Here is a 17,906-nt window from a genome sequence, read left to right as displayed (position 1 = left end):
TATAAATAAATTAATTTTTGAAATTTTGGTATAAAAATGATGCAAATTATTTTCTTTTCAAAAATGAACAGAATTTTGTTAACAAATTGTGATAAGAAATAGTAATTTTATAAAAAATTTTCTACTTTTTCAAAATCTATTATTTTAATAAAATTTTCCGAAAAGAATTCAATTATATCTAAAAAAAACATTTAATAAAATTGTACACAAACATTTTAATTATTTTCAATAAAAATTTCACAAGAATTCAATTATTTACAATTTTTTTAAAATAAATTTTTTCGCAATTATTCAATTATTTTTATAAATTTTTAATTATTATAAAATTTATATTATTATAAAACATGAAGAAATCGATCACTCCGAGTCTTCGACTCGGAGCAATCGATTTCTTCATTTTTTATAACAATACTTTTTTTATAAATAATTGTTTAACTTCAAAAAGGTTTGAATTTGAAATTTTTTAAAATCCTAATTCCTATGAAAAAACAATAATATTTAAAAAATAAGTTACTGATGTTTTTGAATAATTTTGCAATTAAAGAAATTCGTAAATAAATGTAACAGAACATTTTTTTCAGTAAAATTTTTTTTTCTTTATTTTCTAAAAATTCAAAAATTTTCATTTTCAAGTAAATTATAAACATTTTTTTCCTTTATTTTTTTAAAACTTTGAATTTTCTTAAAACAATTGTAATTAAGAAATAGAAATTTTGTAAATTATTTCCTTATAAAAATTGAAAATTTTCTACAAAAATATTAAGAAACGGGAATATGTAATGTTTTTTTCCAAAAATAAAAGAATGAGTTTGTGAACAATATTATAATTGAGAAACAGAAAATACGCAAAATAGTTTCTATTTCTTAATCTTAATTTTTTAACAATTTTCCAACATTTATCAAAATTATGAATTTTTACAAATTTTACAAATTTAGAAAAACTTTTTTTAGAAATCAAAATTTGTTAGAAAAACGTTTTTTAGAAAACAGATTTCATTAGAAATCGCTTTTTTTAGACAAAAAGGATTAGAAAATATTTTTTAGAAAAAGTGACCACCTACCATAAAAATAATTTAATCCTTGCCAAAAATGTAATTAAAATTTATGAAAATAATTAAATTCTTCTTATGAATTTTATCAAAAATTTTAAAAATAATTAAATTTTTTCAATAATTTTACCAAAAATGGAAAATAATTGGATTCTAGGAAGATTACAAACAATTGAACCCTTTGGGAGGCACTTTATTATTATCTATGAAAATAATAAAATAAACAATAGAAAAACAATAAAATTTTTAAAAATGCAAATTCAATTGTTTTGAAAAAATTTTAATTCTTTCTAGGAATTTTATCAAAATTCTATTAAAAATTAATGTATTGGAAATCATCGAATTTTCGATTTTTGAAAAGTCTAATTAAATCCCCTTTGAAGAATTTCTATGAATTTTTTTTAAATATGGAGTATCGTTAATAATTTTAATTCGAAATTTTTATAATAACTGAATTTCATGAACAATTTCTTTCGAGTTTTTAAAATAATCGTGTTTCTTAATAATTAAAATTAAACATTTAATTATGAAATGTTATTAAAATTTTAGAAAATAATTGAATTCATTTGAAAAATTTATAACAAATAAAGAAAAAAATTGAATTCTTCCGTGAAATTTTTTTAAGAATAATTGAATTTTTTCGAAAAATATTATTAAAATTTTTTTTAAAAATTAAATTCTTTCGTGAAATTGATAAGAATATAATTGAATTTTTACAAAGAAGTTTAAAATTCATAAATATAATTGAATTGTTTCGAAGAATTTATTTATAATTTTTTGAAGTTATTGAATTCTTTTATCTATATTTTATTAAAATTTCTTCAAGTATTTGTACTTTATCAAGATATGTTTTTAAAAATGGAATTGAAAGACATGAATTTCTCCCATGAATTTAATTATTTATAAAAATAATAATTGAATCCTTCCAAGAATGTTATTAAATTTTTTGAGAATAATATTGAATTCTTTCGAAGAAAATTAAAATTCTTTTGAGGAATTCAGTTAAAATTGTATTAAAAATAATTTAATTCAGGAAAAGAATTTTATTATTTTTAAAAACAATTCAATTATTTCAAAGAATTTTATTAAAATTGTACTGAAATTAATTAAGTTCTTCTAAAAAATTTATAAATAATTGATTTCTTTCAAGGAAAGAAATCAATAAATAAATTTTTGTAAAAATAATTGTATTTTATGAAGATATTTATTAAAATTGTATTGGAAATAATTTAATTTCTCCGTAGAATCTATAATCTAATTATTTATAAAAATAATTTAATTCTCCTAAGAATTTCATTAAAATTTTTGAAAATAATTGTTTCGAAGAAAATGAAAATTCTTTAGAGGAATTTAGTTAAAATTCTATTTTATAGTTAAAATTCTATTGAAAATAGTTGAATTCTTTCGAAGCATTTAAAAACTTTGAAAATAATTCAATTTTTGCACAATTCTTATTGAAATTTCTAAAAATAATTGAATTGTTTCAAAGAATGTTATTAAAATTTTTAAAACTAATATAAATGTTTCGAAGAAAGTTAAAAATCTTTCACGGAATTTAGTTAAAATTGCATTATAGAAATAATTGAATTCTTTCCAAGAATTTTATTAAAGTTTTTGAAAATAATTGAATTATTTTATTATTTCTGAAAATAATTGAATTGGTATTAATATTTGAAATTAAATAAATGTGGATTCTCAACAAAAACAACCTTTAAAATCTTTACTAAATTTTTAAAAACAAATTTTACATCTTTATTCCAATAATTGAATTGTTTCAAATAATTTTAGGAATATTTTTAAAAAAAGAGAAGGTAATAATAATTAATTACTTAATAAAGTGAATTTTGTAAAAAAAAAATGTAATCTGAAATCATTGAAAAATTGAATTTGGTATTTAAAAATTTGAATTTTAAGTAATAATATAATAATAAAATTAATTTTTATTGTTTAAATTTAAATTTAATTTTCCGTTCTAGTTTAAATTCAAAATTAGAATTCAATTTATCACTTCAAGCTTTTTCAATAACTTTTTATCTTCTGCAAATTTAACGGAGAATTAAATTTGATAATCAAGTGATTTAATTTTAGTACCTGAAGAGAACCAGATTCATTGGAGTTTTTGATATTGAGTTGTATTCGTTCAAATATTCTTCGGCGACATAGGAAAGGTGATCGAGATCTTTGACCTCAAGATACATTTTGTTCTCATTTAACGGGTCGCTGAAGTCACAATATACCAAATTGCGCAAATGAACTTCATTTATCTGGAACAATCGAAATTCCACAATTACAAATATTTTTGAATCAATTTTCAATTATAACAACCTTAATATTCAAATGTTTATTTTAATCACATTTTAATTGTCAAATATTTATTTAAATCAAATTATAATAATTAAATTTCAAGAATAAAATTTCAATTTAATTAATTCCCAATAAACAAACTTTAATTAATTGGATTTTCAATCATCAGATTTTAGTTACCTAGTCTAAACTAGGGTTTAATCAATAAAATTTTATTTAAGTAGGAACTAAAATTTTTATTAGTCAAATTTTTATCAACCGAAATTTCAGTAATTAAATTATATAATTAAACAGATTTCTTAAAAATTTTGCAGGAAATTAATTATTTTTAATACAATTTTAATAAAATTCTTAGGATGAATTCAATTATTTAAAAAAAATTTTAATAAACTTCTTAGCAAGAATCCATTTATTTTCAAAAATTTTAATAGAATTCTTCGCAAAAATTTAATTATTTTCAGTGCAATATTTTAAAAAGTGTATTAAATATTCTTGGGAAGAATTCAAGTATTTTTAAAAATTTTAATAAAATTCTTCGAAAGATTCTGTTTATTTTCGAAAATTGACTCTTGTATCAAAATTTTGTCGACCTGTGCTATAAATATTGAAGATCTAATTAATTTTCAATAATTAATTAAATTTTATAATAGATCAGATTTTCACTAGTAAAATTATCAGAAATAAAATTTACATTATTGAAAGTTCGAAAAATCAAATTTTCAATAATCAGACTCTAATAATGATTTAATTAGATTAAATACTGAAATTCACAATTCATTCATAATAATGAAAAGGTATCCGACCATTTTCCCGAAAACAATTTCCCGAATAGCAAAATTCCCGAAAATGGTAGGTAATCTAATGAAAATTTTCATTACATAATAAAATTTTCAGAAATTAATTAAATTTTTTAATTGATCAGATTATGAAAAAAAGAATTTAAATCAAATTAATAATACCTCTGTATTTTCATCGTCCAAGAGGTCATTGAAGAGTTCATTCATGTCTTCAGCCATGTGATTTAAGAGAGTCTTGCGAATTTGCTTTACCAACCAATTGGCGTCATTATCGTCCACCAAACGATCTCCATAAACTCGTAGCACTTCATGCACCCATAAACGTTTCATTGATGCCTGAGGAATTAAAAAATAATTATTAATTAATTGAATTCATTTTTTTTATATCTAAAAACATATTTTCATAAATAATAACGTTCTTCGGAAGAATTCAAATATGTTTTGGTAAAATTACCTAAGCAAAAATTCAATTTTTTTCAACAAAATTTCAATCAAATTTCACGAAAGAATTCAATTATTTTCTAAAATTTTAATAAATTCTTCGAAACAATTTGTTTACTTTTTTAAATAGTACAATCTTTGCAAAAATTCAATTATTTTCTATAAAATTTCACAGAAGAATTCAATTTTTTTGTTTTAATTCTTTATAAAATTTTTCAAAAGAATTCAATTATTTTCATCATTAATAAAATTCTTCGGAAGAATTCAATTATTTTTGTAAATAGTAAAATTCTTTGCAAAAATTCAATTATTTTTTAAACAATTTTAATAACATTTCATGAAAGAATTCCTTTTTTTAATTTTTAATAATATTTTTCGATAAAAATCAATTATTTTCTAAAATTTTAATAAAATTCAATAATTACTTGTTTAATTTCAATTATTAAGAAACACGACTATTTTAAAAACTAGAAAGAAATTTTTCATAAAATTCAATTACTTTCAAAATTTTCAATTAAAATTATTAAAGAAACTCCATTAGTTTTAAAAAAATTCAAAGAAATTCTTCAAAAGAATTTAATTAGGATTTTCAAAAATTTTGCTAAAATTCTTCGAAGAAATTCAATTATTCTCAAATATTTTGAAAAAATTCTTTGCAAGAATATTAATATTTATAAACATAATTTAATTTTTTTGAAGGATTTATTAAAATTTTAGAGGTAGAATTTTTTCGAGAAATATTATTAAAAATTGCAAAATTGAGTTTAGAAAAAATTGAATTTTTTTGTGAAATTGTTTTAAATATAAATTGAATTTTTGCTAAAAATTTTAATATTTATAAATATAATTGAATTGTTTCGAAGGATTTATTAAAATTTTAGAAAATAATTGTATTCGTTCGTGAAATTTTATTAAAATTTTGTTTAAAAATAATTTATTTTTGCAAAAAATGTTACTACTTATAAAAAATAATTGAATTTTTACGAAGAATGTTATTATTTATGAAAATAATTGAATTCTTGCGACTAATTTTATTAAAATTTTTGAAATTAATAAAGAAGAATTGGAATTAATTAGTAAATTAGTTAATAATTGAATTTTTTAAAGCTTGAATTTAAAATTATTCAAAAATTCATATTTAAAATAAAAAATTTTGTAATTTGCATAATAATAATAATAATAAATTGAATTTTATGTTCTGCTCTTAACATTTGCTTCTTTATAAATAAAACTGTAAGAAAATCGAAAAAACGACTCACCACAGTCGTTATTGTTTCCCTTCGAGAAAGCAGAACACCTTGAATAACTCTGGAAAAATCTCGCAAATTAAACAAATAATGCGATTTCGCAGGCGTTGGTAGCAAATATTTTGCCGTCTCCTTATAAATATCCAACGTTCCATGAACAATATAATAAACACACGATTCAAAATCATCGGAAAATCCTTGCGAATCCAAATGCCATTTGAAAATTTTACTAAAAATTGTAATCATCACCTCGTCCTCAAACTCCGAAATGCCCAAAGTGAAAAAATGCCTCTTGAATCTCGGCGTCACGTCCTTACCACCAGCTGGTGAGCCCATTGCACAAACCAATTGTACATCAATTAATTTCAATACGCTCATATCTTTCAAATCGTACCACGACCAATGATCGAGCCACTGTCTTAATAATTCAATAGGAGGCTGAGCACCGTACTCCTCTTTCAATGGCATCGAGACATCGTCAACAAATACAATCCACTGTTTTCCCGGCGGTGCTCCATAGACACCTTTCCTTCTCTTGTCCAATTTACTCATTATAATATCCTGCGTTTGTTTCGCCGTTGTTTGCGCCGAAAATGTAACGAACAATGGTTTATAAACGAGGGGATCATTCTTTTTCAGAAGAAAATTAGTGATGTAGACTGATTTTCCAGTTCCGGTTGGACCAACAAATAGAAGGGGTATTCTATTGCAGATGAGCAATTCAAATAGATGAAAATATCTCACGGTCTCTATTGTTGGGATAATTAGTTGATTCACGGGAATATCGGGCGGTATTGGTGGAAGATTTTGTAAATCATCGGTCCATAATTTCCATTTTCCCTTGCCTTCCTTGAGGAATTTGTAGTCGAACACGAGACCGAGGGATGGCATCATTGTTATGTAGGGTTTTTTTGGATTTTCCACATTTTCCAGTGAGAAGCGTTCCTTTACATCCGAGGGAAATTCACGTTCCATTAGAGCTCTGAAGAGGATGCTAAACCATTCGCGATAGACAGGTAGAATTGTCCCTCCCATTGCCCAGATGCAGGAGAAGAAGAAGGAACCCTATTTTTTTAAAATAAATTATTATTTTTCAAATTTCAATTTTTTAAGAGACGCAAAAAATTAGAATCATAAATTATCAATATTACCAATTTGACTATTACTTTCTGCCAATTACCACTTGTCAATATTTTTACTACTTATTAAATTAAAATTCTTTAAAAATTCGTTTCTTTTATTCAATTTTTTCTTATTTTTATTTATTTAGTACTTATTTATTTTAATTTAATTTTTTAAAAATCTTAATGAAATTATTCAACGAATAATTCAATTTCAGAAAATTTCCATTAACTTGATAATTTTTTTGATATAACTCTTTTAAAAATGCAAGTAGGTATCTATAAAAAATTGAATTAAAAGTTCTCAGAAATCTAATTTTTTCAGAATTTTAAATAAAATTATTTAAAACTTAAATAATTTTCAAATAGAGTAAACTTATCACCCAAAACTTGAAAATTTTTATTTTGTCTTAAATTTTAATTTTCACAGATAGTGTTTTATATGAAAAATCATTGCGTAAAAGGATTTTGCAAAAAAAATTTTTTACTTTTATTATTAACTTTTTTTTAAATATAAATTTCAGAAAAAGAAATTGAATTTTAATAAACAAAAAATTGTTTATTTATAAAAAATATGTAAAAAAAGCCACCATGAAATGTCAAGTTGAAAAAATTCTACTTATTGATTAAAAAATTCTGAATGATATTCTGAAAAGAAAAAAACTTTAAATTTCATGAGTAATGTGGTTTTTTTTAAATACTTTTTATAAATAAACAATTTTTTTGTTTATTAAAATTCGATATTTCTAGAAAAAAAAATTTTCATATGAAATTTGGATTCAAGACAAAAATAATGACGGTTGAATCATTGAAATCGGTCAACAATTTCAGTCAAAATTTTTTTTTGGAAAATCCTTTTACATAGTAGTTATTCATATAAAATGCTACTATAGAAAATTAACATTTAGGAAAAAATAAATATTTTCAAGTTTTTGGTTGCACGTTTCAGAAATTCTTATTCAATAGATATTTAATTACTATTCAATAGACAAATAATCAGTTTTCAGGATTTTTTTTTTATATAATTAGAAATTAACGTATTTTCTTCTTATTCAGATTTAACATAAAAATTTTAGTTTGTTTTTCCTACATTTACAAACAGAATTTTGACTTTTCCCTGATTCTTATAAAAAAAATTCAAAAGCAGTTCAATTATAAGAAAAGATAATTTTTAGAAGCCAAAATTTTATACTCATTTTAAAAATAAAATTAATTACTTCGGTAAACTTGATTTAATTATTTTCAAAAATTTCAATAAAATTCATAAAAAATTCAATTATTTTTAAATTATGAATAGAATTTTAGAAAATTTCAATTATTTCAAAAATTTCCAACCACTTGTTTATAAACATTCAATTATCTTTTAAGCAGAAATATTTTTTTAAAATCTAATTTTTCCGAATTTTAAATAAAACTTTTCAAAAACCAACTTTGTAAAGAAATTTGAAATTTAAATCTTTTTAAAATTAACTAATTAATAAAAAAAACTGATAGTAACTCTTCGAAATTATAATTATTTTAGATGAAATTTAGATCCTTTAAAGTAGCTTTTTTACATTAACAAGTATATGTAATCATTCGATTGTGACTCTTTACAAAACTCAATTTTATTTACCAATTACCTATCAAATTAAAATTCTTTGAAAATTCACTTTTTTTTAAATATCTTATAATATTTTTTAACAAATTGAATTATTCTCAATTTAATTTTCCAAAACATTCGATTAATTTAATCATTTTTTAATACATTTTTTAAAATTCAATTTTATCTTTAAAAAATTACATAGTACAAGAAATCGTTAAAATGATTTTAATTTACAATTTCTCTAAAAATTTAAATTGAAATTTCTCATAAATTTAATTTTTTCAGAATTTTAAATTAAATTATTTAAAATTTTAATAATTTTTTAATAATCTTAAAATATCTAAAATTCTTTTCTGCGTTAACTAAAATTGATAACTTTAAGAAAATTAGTCTAAAATTTATTTAGTTATTATTTTACAAATCAATTTCATTTCTCCTGATTTCTCACTGATTTCTCTGACCTGTGGCAACTCTGTTATTGTTATTCATAAAGAGTAGAATTGTATCATTTAGAGTTCGATATTAGCATTATTTAAATAATTTATATTTAACTTAATTATTGTTTATTTAAATGTTAAATTTATCAAATCTTTATCAAACCGATAATAAAAATGGGAAAAATTGTAAATTCAGATAAATATAATAATGTTGAATACATAAATTATTAAAAACAAAAAATATGATCATTTCAGATTCTAAATATTGAAAAGGAATTCTGAAAATTAATCATTTGCCTATTGGATTTTTGGACGAGTGGTAATTTTTATAATATGTAAACTAAAATCAATCAAATTTAAATAAATCACCTCAATCTGAGCTCTGATTTCCAAATCTGATAGAGTTTCGATATATTTGTCATCTCTGAAGTCAATTAGAAAACAATCAAACAAGAACATCACGGATCGGGTCAAATTAGCATCGGGCATGTAAAGCATCTCCTAAAAAAAGCAGCAAAAAAACTATTATGATAAAAAAATTCTGTCAATCCACTATATTTCAATTAAAATCGTCGCATTCCAATTTCTAAAAAATTTGATACTTTCAGAAATTATTTTGCAAGCTACCTAATTTAAAATAGAAAGAACGAAATAGAAAAAATTATATTATAAAATTCCAATTATTTTGATTTATTATTTATATGTCCTTTTCTTTATTATATATAATTATTTATATAATTCTTCTTATTTCGTAAAGAAGATAGCTTGGAAAAATAGTTCTGAAAGTATCAATTTTTAAAAAAATTATTTCGCAATAATTTTAGTCGAATTAATAATGAACGGACTTAAAAAGTTAATTTCCGGTAATTTTAGGCTTAATTTCAAACCTTAACACCGGATCGTCGGATCAGACTCAACAGAGCCGGACAAAATCTCAAGAACATGTCCTTAATGTGAAATTTAACATGATCGCTCAACAATTCCGGAAGTGTGTTCATCCAAGAATCTAAAATTGGTGTCCAACCTAGAGAAACTGGCTCCATGTAAATCATCCCGCAACGAGAGACTGTCGCCGGTGATGCAACCTAATTAAAGTTTTTTTTTGAATAAATAATAAATAATAGTGAACAATAAATAATTAATAACAAAAAATAGTAAATAATAATAGTAAATAAAAATAAAATAATTATAAATAGATTTAATAGAATAGAATAATCAGGGTTGCTACAAAAAATTAATTTTGTTTTTCCCTGACTTTTCGCTGATTTCCATACAAAATTTTGACTTTTTTCCTGACCCTAAAGAATATTCTGATTCACTCTAAAAATTATTAGATACTCAAAAAAACATTCTATTACATTTACTTACGAATTTCTTTAATTGTAAAATTATTCACAAACATCAATAACTTCATTTTTAAATAAGTATTTAATTATTATGTTTCCATTGGAATTAAAATTCTTCAAAACATTCAAATTCAAAAATTTTTTAAATTCAACAACTTATAAGAATATTATTATAAAACATAAAAATATGATTCACTCCGAGTCTTCGACTCGGAGTAATTCATACCTTTCTGTTTTATAAAAATTTAAATTTCCATAAATAATAAAATTCTTCAAAGGGTTTCAATTATTTTTACTACAATTTTAAATAAATTTCTCGAAAAATAAAATTATCTTCAAAAATTTTTTGCAGGAATTAAATTACATTTCACAAATAATGAAATTCTTCACTGAAATTCAAAATTTTTCGAAATTTACTATTTTAATAAAAGTTTTCAAAAGAATTTAGTTATTTAAATAAAATGTCCTAAAATTCGTTGCAGGAATTCAATTATTTTTACAAGTAAAAATTTTTCACATGAATTCAATATTATTTAAAAAAAATTTTTATAAAATTCGTTATAAGAATTCCATTATTTTCATAAAACATAAATTATAAAAATTTTCTGAGGGTTTCAATTATTTTTGATCCAATTTAAAATAAAATCCTAGAAAAATGGAATTATAATTATATTCTTAAATTTTTGCTGGAATTTAATTACATTTCACGAATATAATGAAATTTTTCGTTGAAATTCAAATATTTTCAAAATCTACTATTTTAATAAAAGTTCTCAAAAGAATTCAATTATTTAAAAAAAATGTAATAAAATTCGTTGCAGGAATTCAATTATTTTCATAAATAATAAGATTCTTTACATTATTTCAATTCTTTAAAAAAAAAATTTGATAAAATTTGTTGCAAGAATTCAATTACTTTCATAAATTAATAAAATTCTTCACAGAATTACAATTATTTTGAATACAATTTTAAATAAATTTTTTGAAAAATGTAATTATTTTCAAAAATTTTATTAAAATTCTTCAAAAGAATTCAATTATCAATTATTTTTAAAAATAATAAATAAAATTTTTTTTGGAAAATTCTACCAGAATTCAATTATTTAAATACAAAAATAAATAATTTACTGAATAAATGAATGTTTCTCTTAATTGAATTATCATAAAGAATTTTATTAACATAATTGAATTTTTTCGAGGAATTTTAATAAAATTTTGAAGAATAATTTAATTTTTGGAGGAATTCGATAAAAATTGTATTAAAAATAATTGAAATTCTATTATTATGAGAATAATTGAATTTTTGTAAAAAATATTATTATTTATTAAGAAAATAACTGAATTATTGTGAAGAAATTTATAAAAAATTTGTAAATAGTTAAATTCCTGTAAAAGTTTTATTATTTATGAAAATAAATGTTTGCTTAAAATTTTATCAACATTTTTTTTTGAAATAATTGAATTCTTTTGGAAAATTTTATTAAAATAGTATAGGTATATTGAAAATCATTGAATTGAGGAAAATTTTTTGAAAATAATTGAAATTTTGCAAAGAATTTTATTAAAATTTTTGAAAATAATTGAAATTCGGATAAGAATTTTATTACTTTTGAAAATAATTGAATTTCTGCAATCATTTGTAACTTCTCCAGAATTCAATTTTTTCCAGTACTTTAATAAAAATCCTTGACTTTTCCCTGATTTCAATGATCAATTATACTTTCCCTGACTTTTCCCTGAATTCCCTGATTTCGCTGACCTGTGGCAACCCTGATAATAGAACTAAAATTAAAATTACCTCGAGATCCATTGGTTCGAAAATTAAATTCGTAGTAGGCGAGAGTTGAATAATTTCGCCCGACATAAGACAAAGTTTTTTGTTATCATCCAAAACTGTATTCATGTTCTCAATCCAAACAGCGTCAACCGGTCCATCGAATACCAACCATTTTCTATTATCATTCGTCGAATTTGCAAACGATCGATAACTCACGGCAAGAATACCATCGCTCCATTCATGAGAAGCAGGATCAAAATTCCCATAGAGTTGACCCATTGTAATTGATTTTGGATTAATTACAGTAATTTCCACTTTATGTTCATTCATCAACTCTTTTTCCTCAAGTAACGCGAGACAATCGGCCAGCATTTTATACGCTGACGTTTTACCCGCGAATGGCAAACCAACAATCATAAAACCATGTCTAACAATCATCATCTCATAAATTTGTTGCACCTTCTCTAGAAAATAATCCGTGCACTGAAGATTATTCCTCTTATCAGAGCACGCTTCCCTTGTGCAATTATTAATGTGGGTATAATCCGGTTCCGGCAGTGAAACACCGGGAAAAAGATCAGAAGCAATACCCTGAAAGAGTGGTAGATCTTGATTTAAAAATTTCGGTAAATTCACATCGTTTATACTCCTCAGTAATATTATATCCTCGGATTCATTTGGATACTTGAGTTTCAAATTACCAGCGGCTGTCAGCACGGATTTGACAGCTCGCATTCCATAATCATAATGACATTGACTGCTCAATTGTTCCGAGCACAATTTATAGCACGTGACAATTTTAACGGCTAATGATCGTCCATTATAGAAGCCAAACGAATAGAGAATATTCTCCGATATGAGTGCATAATCCGGTACCATCATGGCGACAGAGCGAAAGAGTGCTTTTAAATTATCGGGTAATTCGGATCTACCCGCGTAGCCAGGATTCATTGTTATGAAAACGGCGCAAGTTGGATCGAGAATAATTTCCGTTCCTTCGAATAATAATTTTTCCATTGCCGAATTAATGCCACGTTGTATTGTTAAAATTTGTTGTGCAACAACCGATAGAACTTCGAGATCGATACGATTGAATTCATCGAAACATGACCAGGCACCGCATGAGGCGAGACCTTTGAAAAATTTTCCCAATGCAATGTAGTCGAGGCCATCGGAACAATTGAAGACAACGCATTGTTTTGCCATTGCTTTCGCTAAATCTTTGGTGGTTTCGGTTTTTCCGGTTCCTGCGGGACCTTCGGGCGCTCCGCCCAGATGAAGACTCAGGGCGCCGAATAGAGTGCGATAACAACGATCCGTTAATGGAGTTATCACTAATCTTCCTGTGTTGCCGAGGTATTCGTAGCCATAGCGGAGGAAAGAATTAATCATGTAGGTGAACATGTTCTCTTGCTGAAAATACGATTTTAATGGAAAAATATCATTCAAAAATAGAGGAGAATTTTAAAAAAAATAAGAATGTAAAAATTTGTTGTACCTGCCAATAGTAACGAAGTTGACAAAGCCAATTAAAATCATTATTGCTGGTGACCTCTTCTTTTACAAGATCTGCGAGAACATCCTTTCCGTGAACGTCCAAAGTAACTAGAGCCTCTTTTCATTGTAAAAAATTTCATTTATCAATTTTTTGGTTATTTTATTTAGTTAGTACATTAACATTAAAATTTAATCCAAACTTAAATATCAGTTAAAATTTGCAACTAAAATTGAATTAAAATCCGATTGAAATTAAAAATTAAATTAAATTTCAATAAATTTCCTTTTTATTTTCAAATTCAATAAAATTTTGACTTTAAATCCAATTGAATTTCATTTTTAATTTAAATTCAAATTCAATTTAGATTTCACTTTCAATTTACGAAATTTGATTATCAATTAATTCAATTTATATATAAATGAAAATTGAACTCTAATCTAAACAAAAACAAGCAACAATTTGCGCGCTAAAGCGCACGGCCAACTTCTTACTACCTTAATTTTAAAAAATAAAATTAGCAAATTTAAAAATAATAGAATTTAAAAATTGTCTAATTTAAATTTTTGTTGAAAACACTAAAAAAATTCAATTTTGGAGAAATTACAAATAATTGCAGAAATTAAATTATTTAAAAAAAGAATAAAATTCAACTATATGTTCAAAATTTGAAAAAAATTCTCGTAAAAATCCCAATTATCTTTATAAATAACAAAATTTTTCTCCAAAGTTCAATTATTTTCCTAAATGTCAAAAAAATTCTTGTCCTAATTACAATTATTTTCAAAAATAAAATGTATTTTTCTAATTTTAATGATTTTCAATGTCTAAGATTTTAATAAAATTTCCCAAAACGAATTCAATTATTTAAAAAAAAATTTAATAAAATTGTATGTAAACATTTAATTATTTTCATAAGTAATAAAAATTTCACAGGAATTCAATTCTTTTCATTTTTTTAAATTATTAATTTTTGCTTGAGGAATTCAATTATTATTTTCATAAAAAATAATTTAAAATTTTAAAAAATAATAATTGAATTAAAATGATGAAAATAATTTTCATGAAGTTACAGTAACAATATTCTTATCCTTTCTTAAAAAAGACATGGAGTGGAAAGGTCGAATGTATCGAAAAGTATCGAAGTAAAGAATGGGCAATGAGAATGTAAAATCTTAATAGAAGGGTGTTTTTAAAATTGTTTGTACATGTGAAGGTGGCGCTGCAGTCGTATGTTATTTAAAAAGAGCGCGAATATATAAATTTTATTTTTGTTAAGAGAAAGTACTCATAATAAATCTTATTTTGCATTGTCAAAAAAAACGTCAACATTTCAAATATAAATAAGCAAATTATTAACTGAAAAAATTTGAATATTATTATTAATGAAATAATGGACTTGGACAATGGACATATAAAAACTAGCACCGTAGACGGCCGCTTGCGGCCGTCGGAGGAGCTAGTAATATAAAATAATGATTTTATCCCTCGGTCATTTTTAATTATTAGAAAACATGAAGAAATCGATCACTCCGAGTTGAAGACTCAGAGCAATCGATATCTTCATGTTTTATAACAAATACTTTTATAAGTTGTTTAATTTAAAAAAGGTTTCTTCTTTTTCTAAAACAAAATAATAATTTTGCTTAGAAATAAAGAACAAAAATCTGCATAATTTCAATTTGTCAAAATATTTAATTTAAATTTCGATATATTTTTTATTTAAGTCTAAATTTAAATACAATTCTGATTGCAATTTTAATTATCATTAATTCAATTATTAAAATTTAAAATTTAATTTTGTTTTAATATTTTAAATATCAATTTCACTTTTATTAAAAAGTTTGATTTAAAATATAGTTTAGTTAAGGTTTATATTTTAATTCATTTTTAATTTCAACTTTATTTTCTATGTAACTTTAATTTCGATTTAAACTACAATTTAAATTCAAATTTTACTTAACTTTAAATTGATTTTAAATTAAATTTGGATTTCGATTTCAATTTCAATTTTTGTTTCCATTCAGTTTATACGTGAAACTCAAAATATTAATTTTAATTTAATTCATTTTATTTGAGTTTTAATTGAAAGTTTAATTTAGATTCAATTGTGATCTAAATTAAAATTTTAATTGAAATTTCAGCTTTAATTTAATTTTGTTTCAATATTTTAAATGTCAATTTAACTTCAATTTAAATTTGTATTTGATTAAATAAAATTTAATTTCGGTTTTGATTTAAATTTTTAATATAAATTAAATTTTTATTTTAATTTAAATTTTCTTTATACTTAGAATTCAATTTCAAGCTAAATTTCAATTCAAAACCAACTTGGATTTTATTTAAATTTACTTTGGATTTCAGTTTTAATTCAGTTAATATAAAAATGAAAATAAAATTTAATTTAAACAATAATTCCAATTGTGTATCGATTTAAATGTTTAAGTTTAAATTAAACTTGAATAAAAAGTTTAAATTCAATTTGAATTTGAATTCAATTTTCATTTTAATTTGAATTTACTTTAATTTCAATTAAGATTTCAATTTAAACTCAATTTAAATTTTTCTACAATTTCGATTAAAATTTAAATGTTAATTCATTTATTATTTAAATTTAAGCTTTCATTCAATTGTGATTTAATATTTTAAACATCAAATTATATTTAAAATATAATTAAAATTTAAATTTGATTTAATTTTCAATTTAAATAATAATATTAATTAAAATTTAATTTAAATATTCTTGAAAATAGAAATTTAATTTGAAAAGAATTTTTTAATCTATCTAAATATAAATTCTAGTTGATTTGTAATTGATGAAAAATAAAATTGGAATTTAGAAATAGATATTTAGATTAATTGTAAATACGAAAGGAATTAAAAATTTGAATATCGAAAGAGAAATTTAAATATATGTAAACAATTGGAATTTTATTATTAATGAAGATTGAAATTAAAATATCTATAACAATTGATATTTGAATATGAATGAAAATTTCAATTTAAATATAAATGAAAATTTTACTTCAAATCAATAATGAAATTTAAATATTAATAGAAATTTAAATTTAAACACGAATGTAAATTTAAATCTGAACTGAAATGATTTTCTTGAATTTTACCTAAAGTAATGCGATTCTGCTTCGATAATTTTCCACGAATTATTAAAATAATGTCATTCAATTCCCTTTGACATTGATCGAAATAAGTTTGCAATGCTTGCAGGGGATTTTTATCAGCAATCGCCACCTCAATTTGCTGAGTCCAGTATAATTGACTGACGCAAAGAACCGTTTGTCCCGGCCACTCAAGAACCCAAATTGTCCTCTCTTTCTTTGGATAAGCTTCAATTGCTTCCTGAACTTTGTGCCTGACACTTTTTCTCATGTCGCCTTCCAATTCCACCAGCCATTTTTCAACTTGACCACGAGCAGCCGCTGTTGATATTAAATCAACCAATTCAACAATCTCACCTTCAGCCGACATCATCGCATGAACTATCAAATCATCGTCAAACGTCAGTTTCGCTATTCCCTCGAAGCATTTTTTCAAATGCGGCTGTACACTGAAAAACATTTTCAATTCAGACAAAAGAAATGATTATTTAGTAAACAAATTGTTTTCCAAGAAAATAAAAAATGTATAAATATACAAAAATATTTATAAAAAAACAATATTAACAAAAAATATAAAAATATTTATAAAAATATTGAAATATTGAAATATAAAAGTTATAAGAATATAAATTGATTTGACCAATTCAATTACCGAGTTGGATCTTTAGTTTCCGAGAGAATTTCCAAAAGTTCATCATTCGAGAGAAAGAAGAATCTCGGGAAGAAGAGTCGTTTCTTTTCCAAATATTCGTTGAGTCCTTTTTGAATTAATTCCAATAGACCGAAACTTTTTTTCAATCTCTCAAGCATTTTATCTATTTTCACCACAGACATAACTCGAGGATCCGCTTGCACCGTTTTCATAATATCGCGCCAACTTTTATCAACAGCACTGAATTTCCGACCCTCTTCAGGCATTTGCTGTTGAATATCAGGCGATGAGAAAATCGGTCCCAAGTACATCCATATTCCTTGAACCACCAACCACTGATCCAAAATATCCTGCAGCAAGTGTAATTTCTTCTCCCACATCCTGTTGGACAGAAAAATCCAATATATATAAATTAATAAATGAAAAAACAATAAATAAATAAAAATAGGTTTCAAAGAATGCAAAGAACTGGAATAATTCTATAATCAAAATTATTCTAAGAAGAAGAGAAAAAAGAAAAAATAGAAAAATAAAAAAAG

General features: G+C 22.8%; 1 protein-coding gene across 1 annotated transcript in view; it reads right to left on the bottom strand.

The window, feature by feature from the left end:
- LOC122507298 (dynein axonemal heavy chain 7) overlaps positions 1 to 17,906 on the bottom strand; it is a 57,526-nt gene that overhangs the window by 26,059 nt on the left and 13,561 nt on the right. Inside the window, exons 12-20 of the mRNA XM_043619915.1 lie at positions 17,368 to 17,748; positions 16,722 to 17,164; positions 13,603 to 13,718; positions 12,126 to 13,517; positions 9,869 to 10,066; positions 9,351 to 9,482; positions 5,851 to 6,903; positions 4,313 to 4,486; positions 3,141 to 3,313 (exon numbers count right to left, since the gene is read on the bottom strand). Of these exons, the coding sequence (XP_043475850.1) occupies positions 3,141 to 3,313; positions 4,313 to 4,486; positions 5,851 to 6,903; positions 9,351 to 9,482; positions 9,869 to 10,066; positions 12,126 to 13,517; positions 13,603 to 13,718; positions 16,722 to 17,164; positions 17,368 to 17,748 (4,062 nt within the window). The remainder of the gene's footprint in view (positions 1 to 3,140; positions 3,314 to 4,312; positions 4,487 to 5,850; positions 6,904 to 9,350; positions 9,483 to 9,868; positions 10,067 to 12,125; positions 13,518 to 13,602; positions 13,719 to 16,721; positions 17,165 to 17,367; positions 17,749 to 17,906) is intronic.

This window comes from Leptopilina heterotoma, unplaced genomic scaffold (genome assembly GCF_015476425.1).
Source record: "Leptopilina heterotoma isolate Lh14 unplaced genomic scaffold, ASM1547642v1 Lhet_46, whole genome shotgun sequence".
Taxonomy (NCBI): Eukaryota; Metazoa; Arthropoda; class Insecta; order Hymenoptera; family Figitidae; genus Leptopilina; species Leptopilina heterotoma.
Note: the sequence above shows the minus strand (reverse complement) of the source record. Positions and strands in the feature narration are given on the sequence as shown.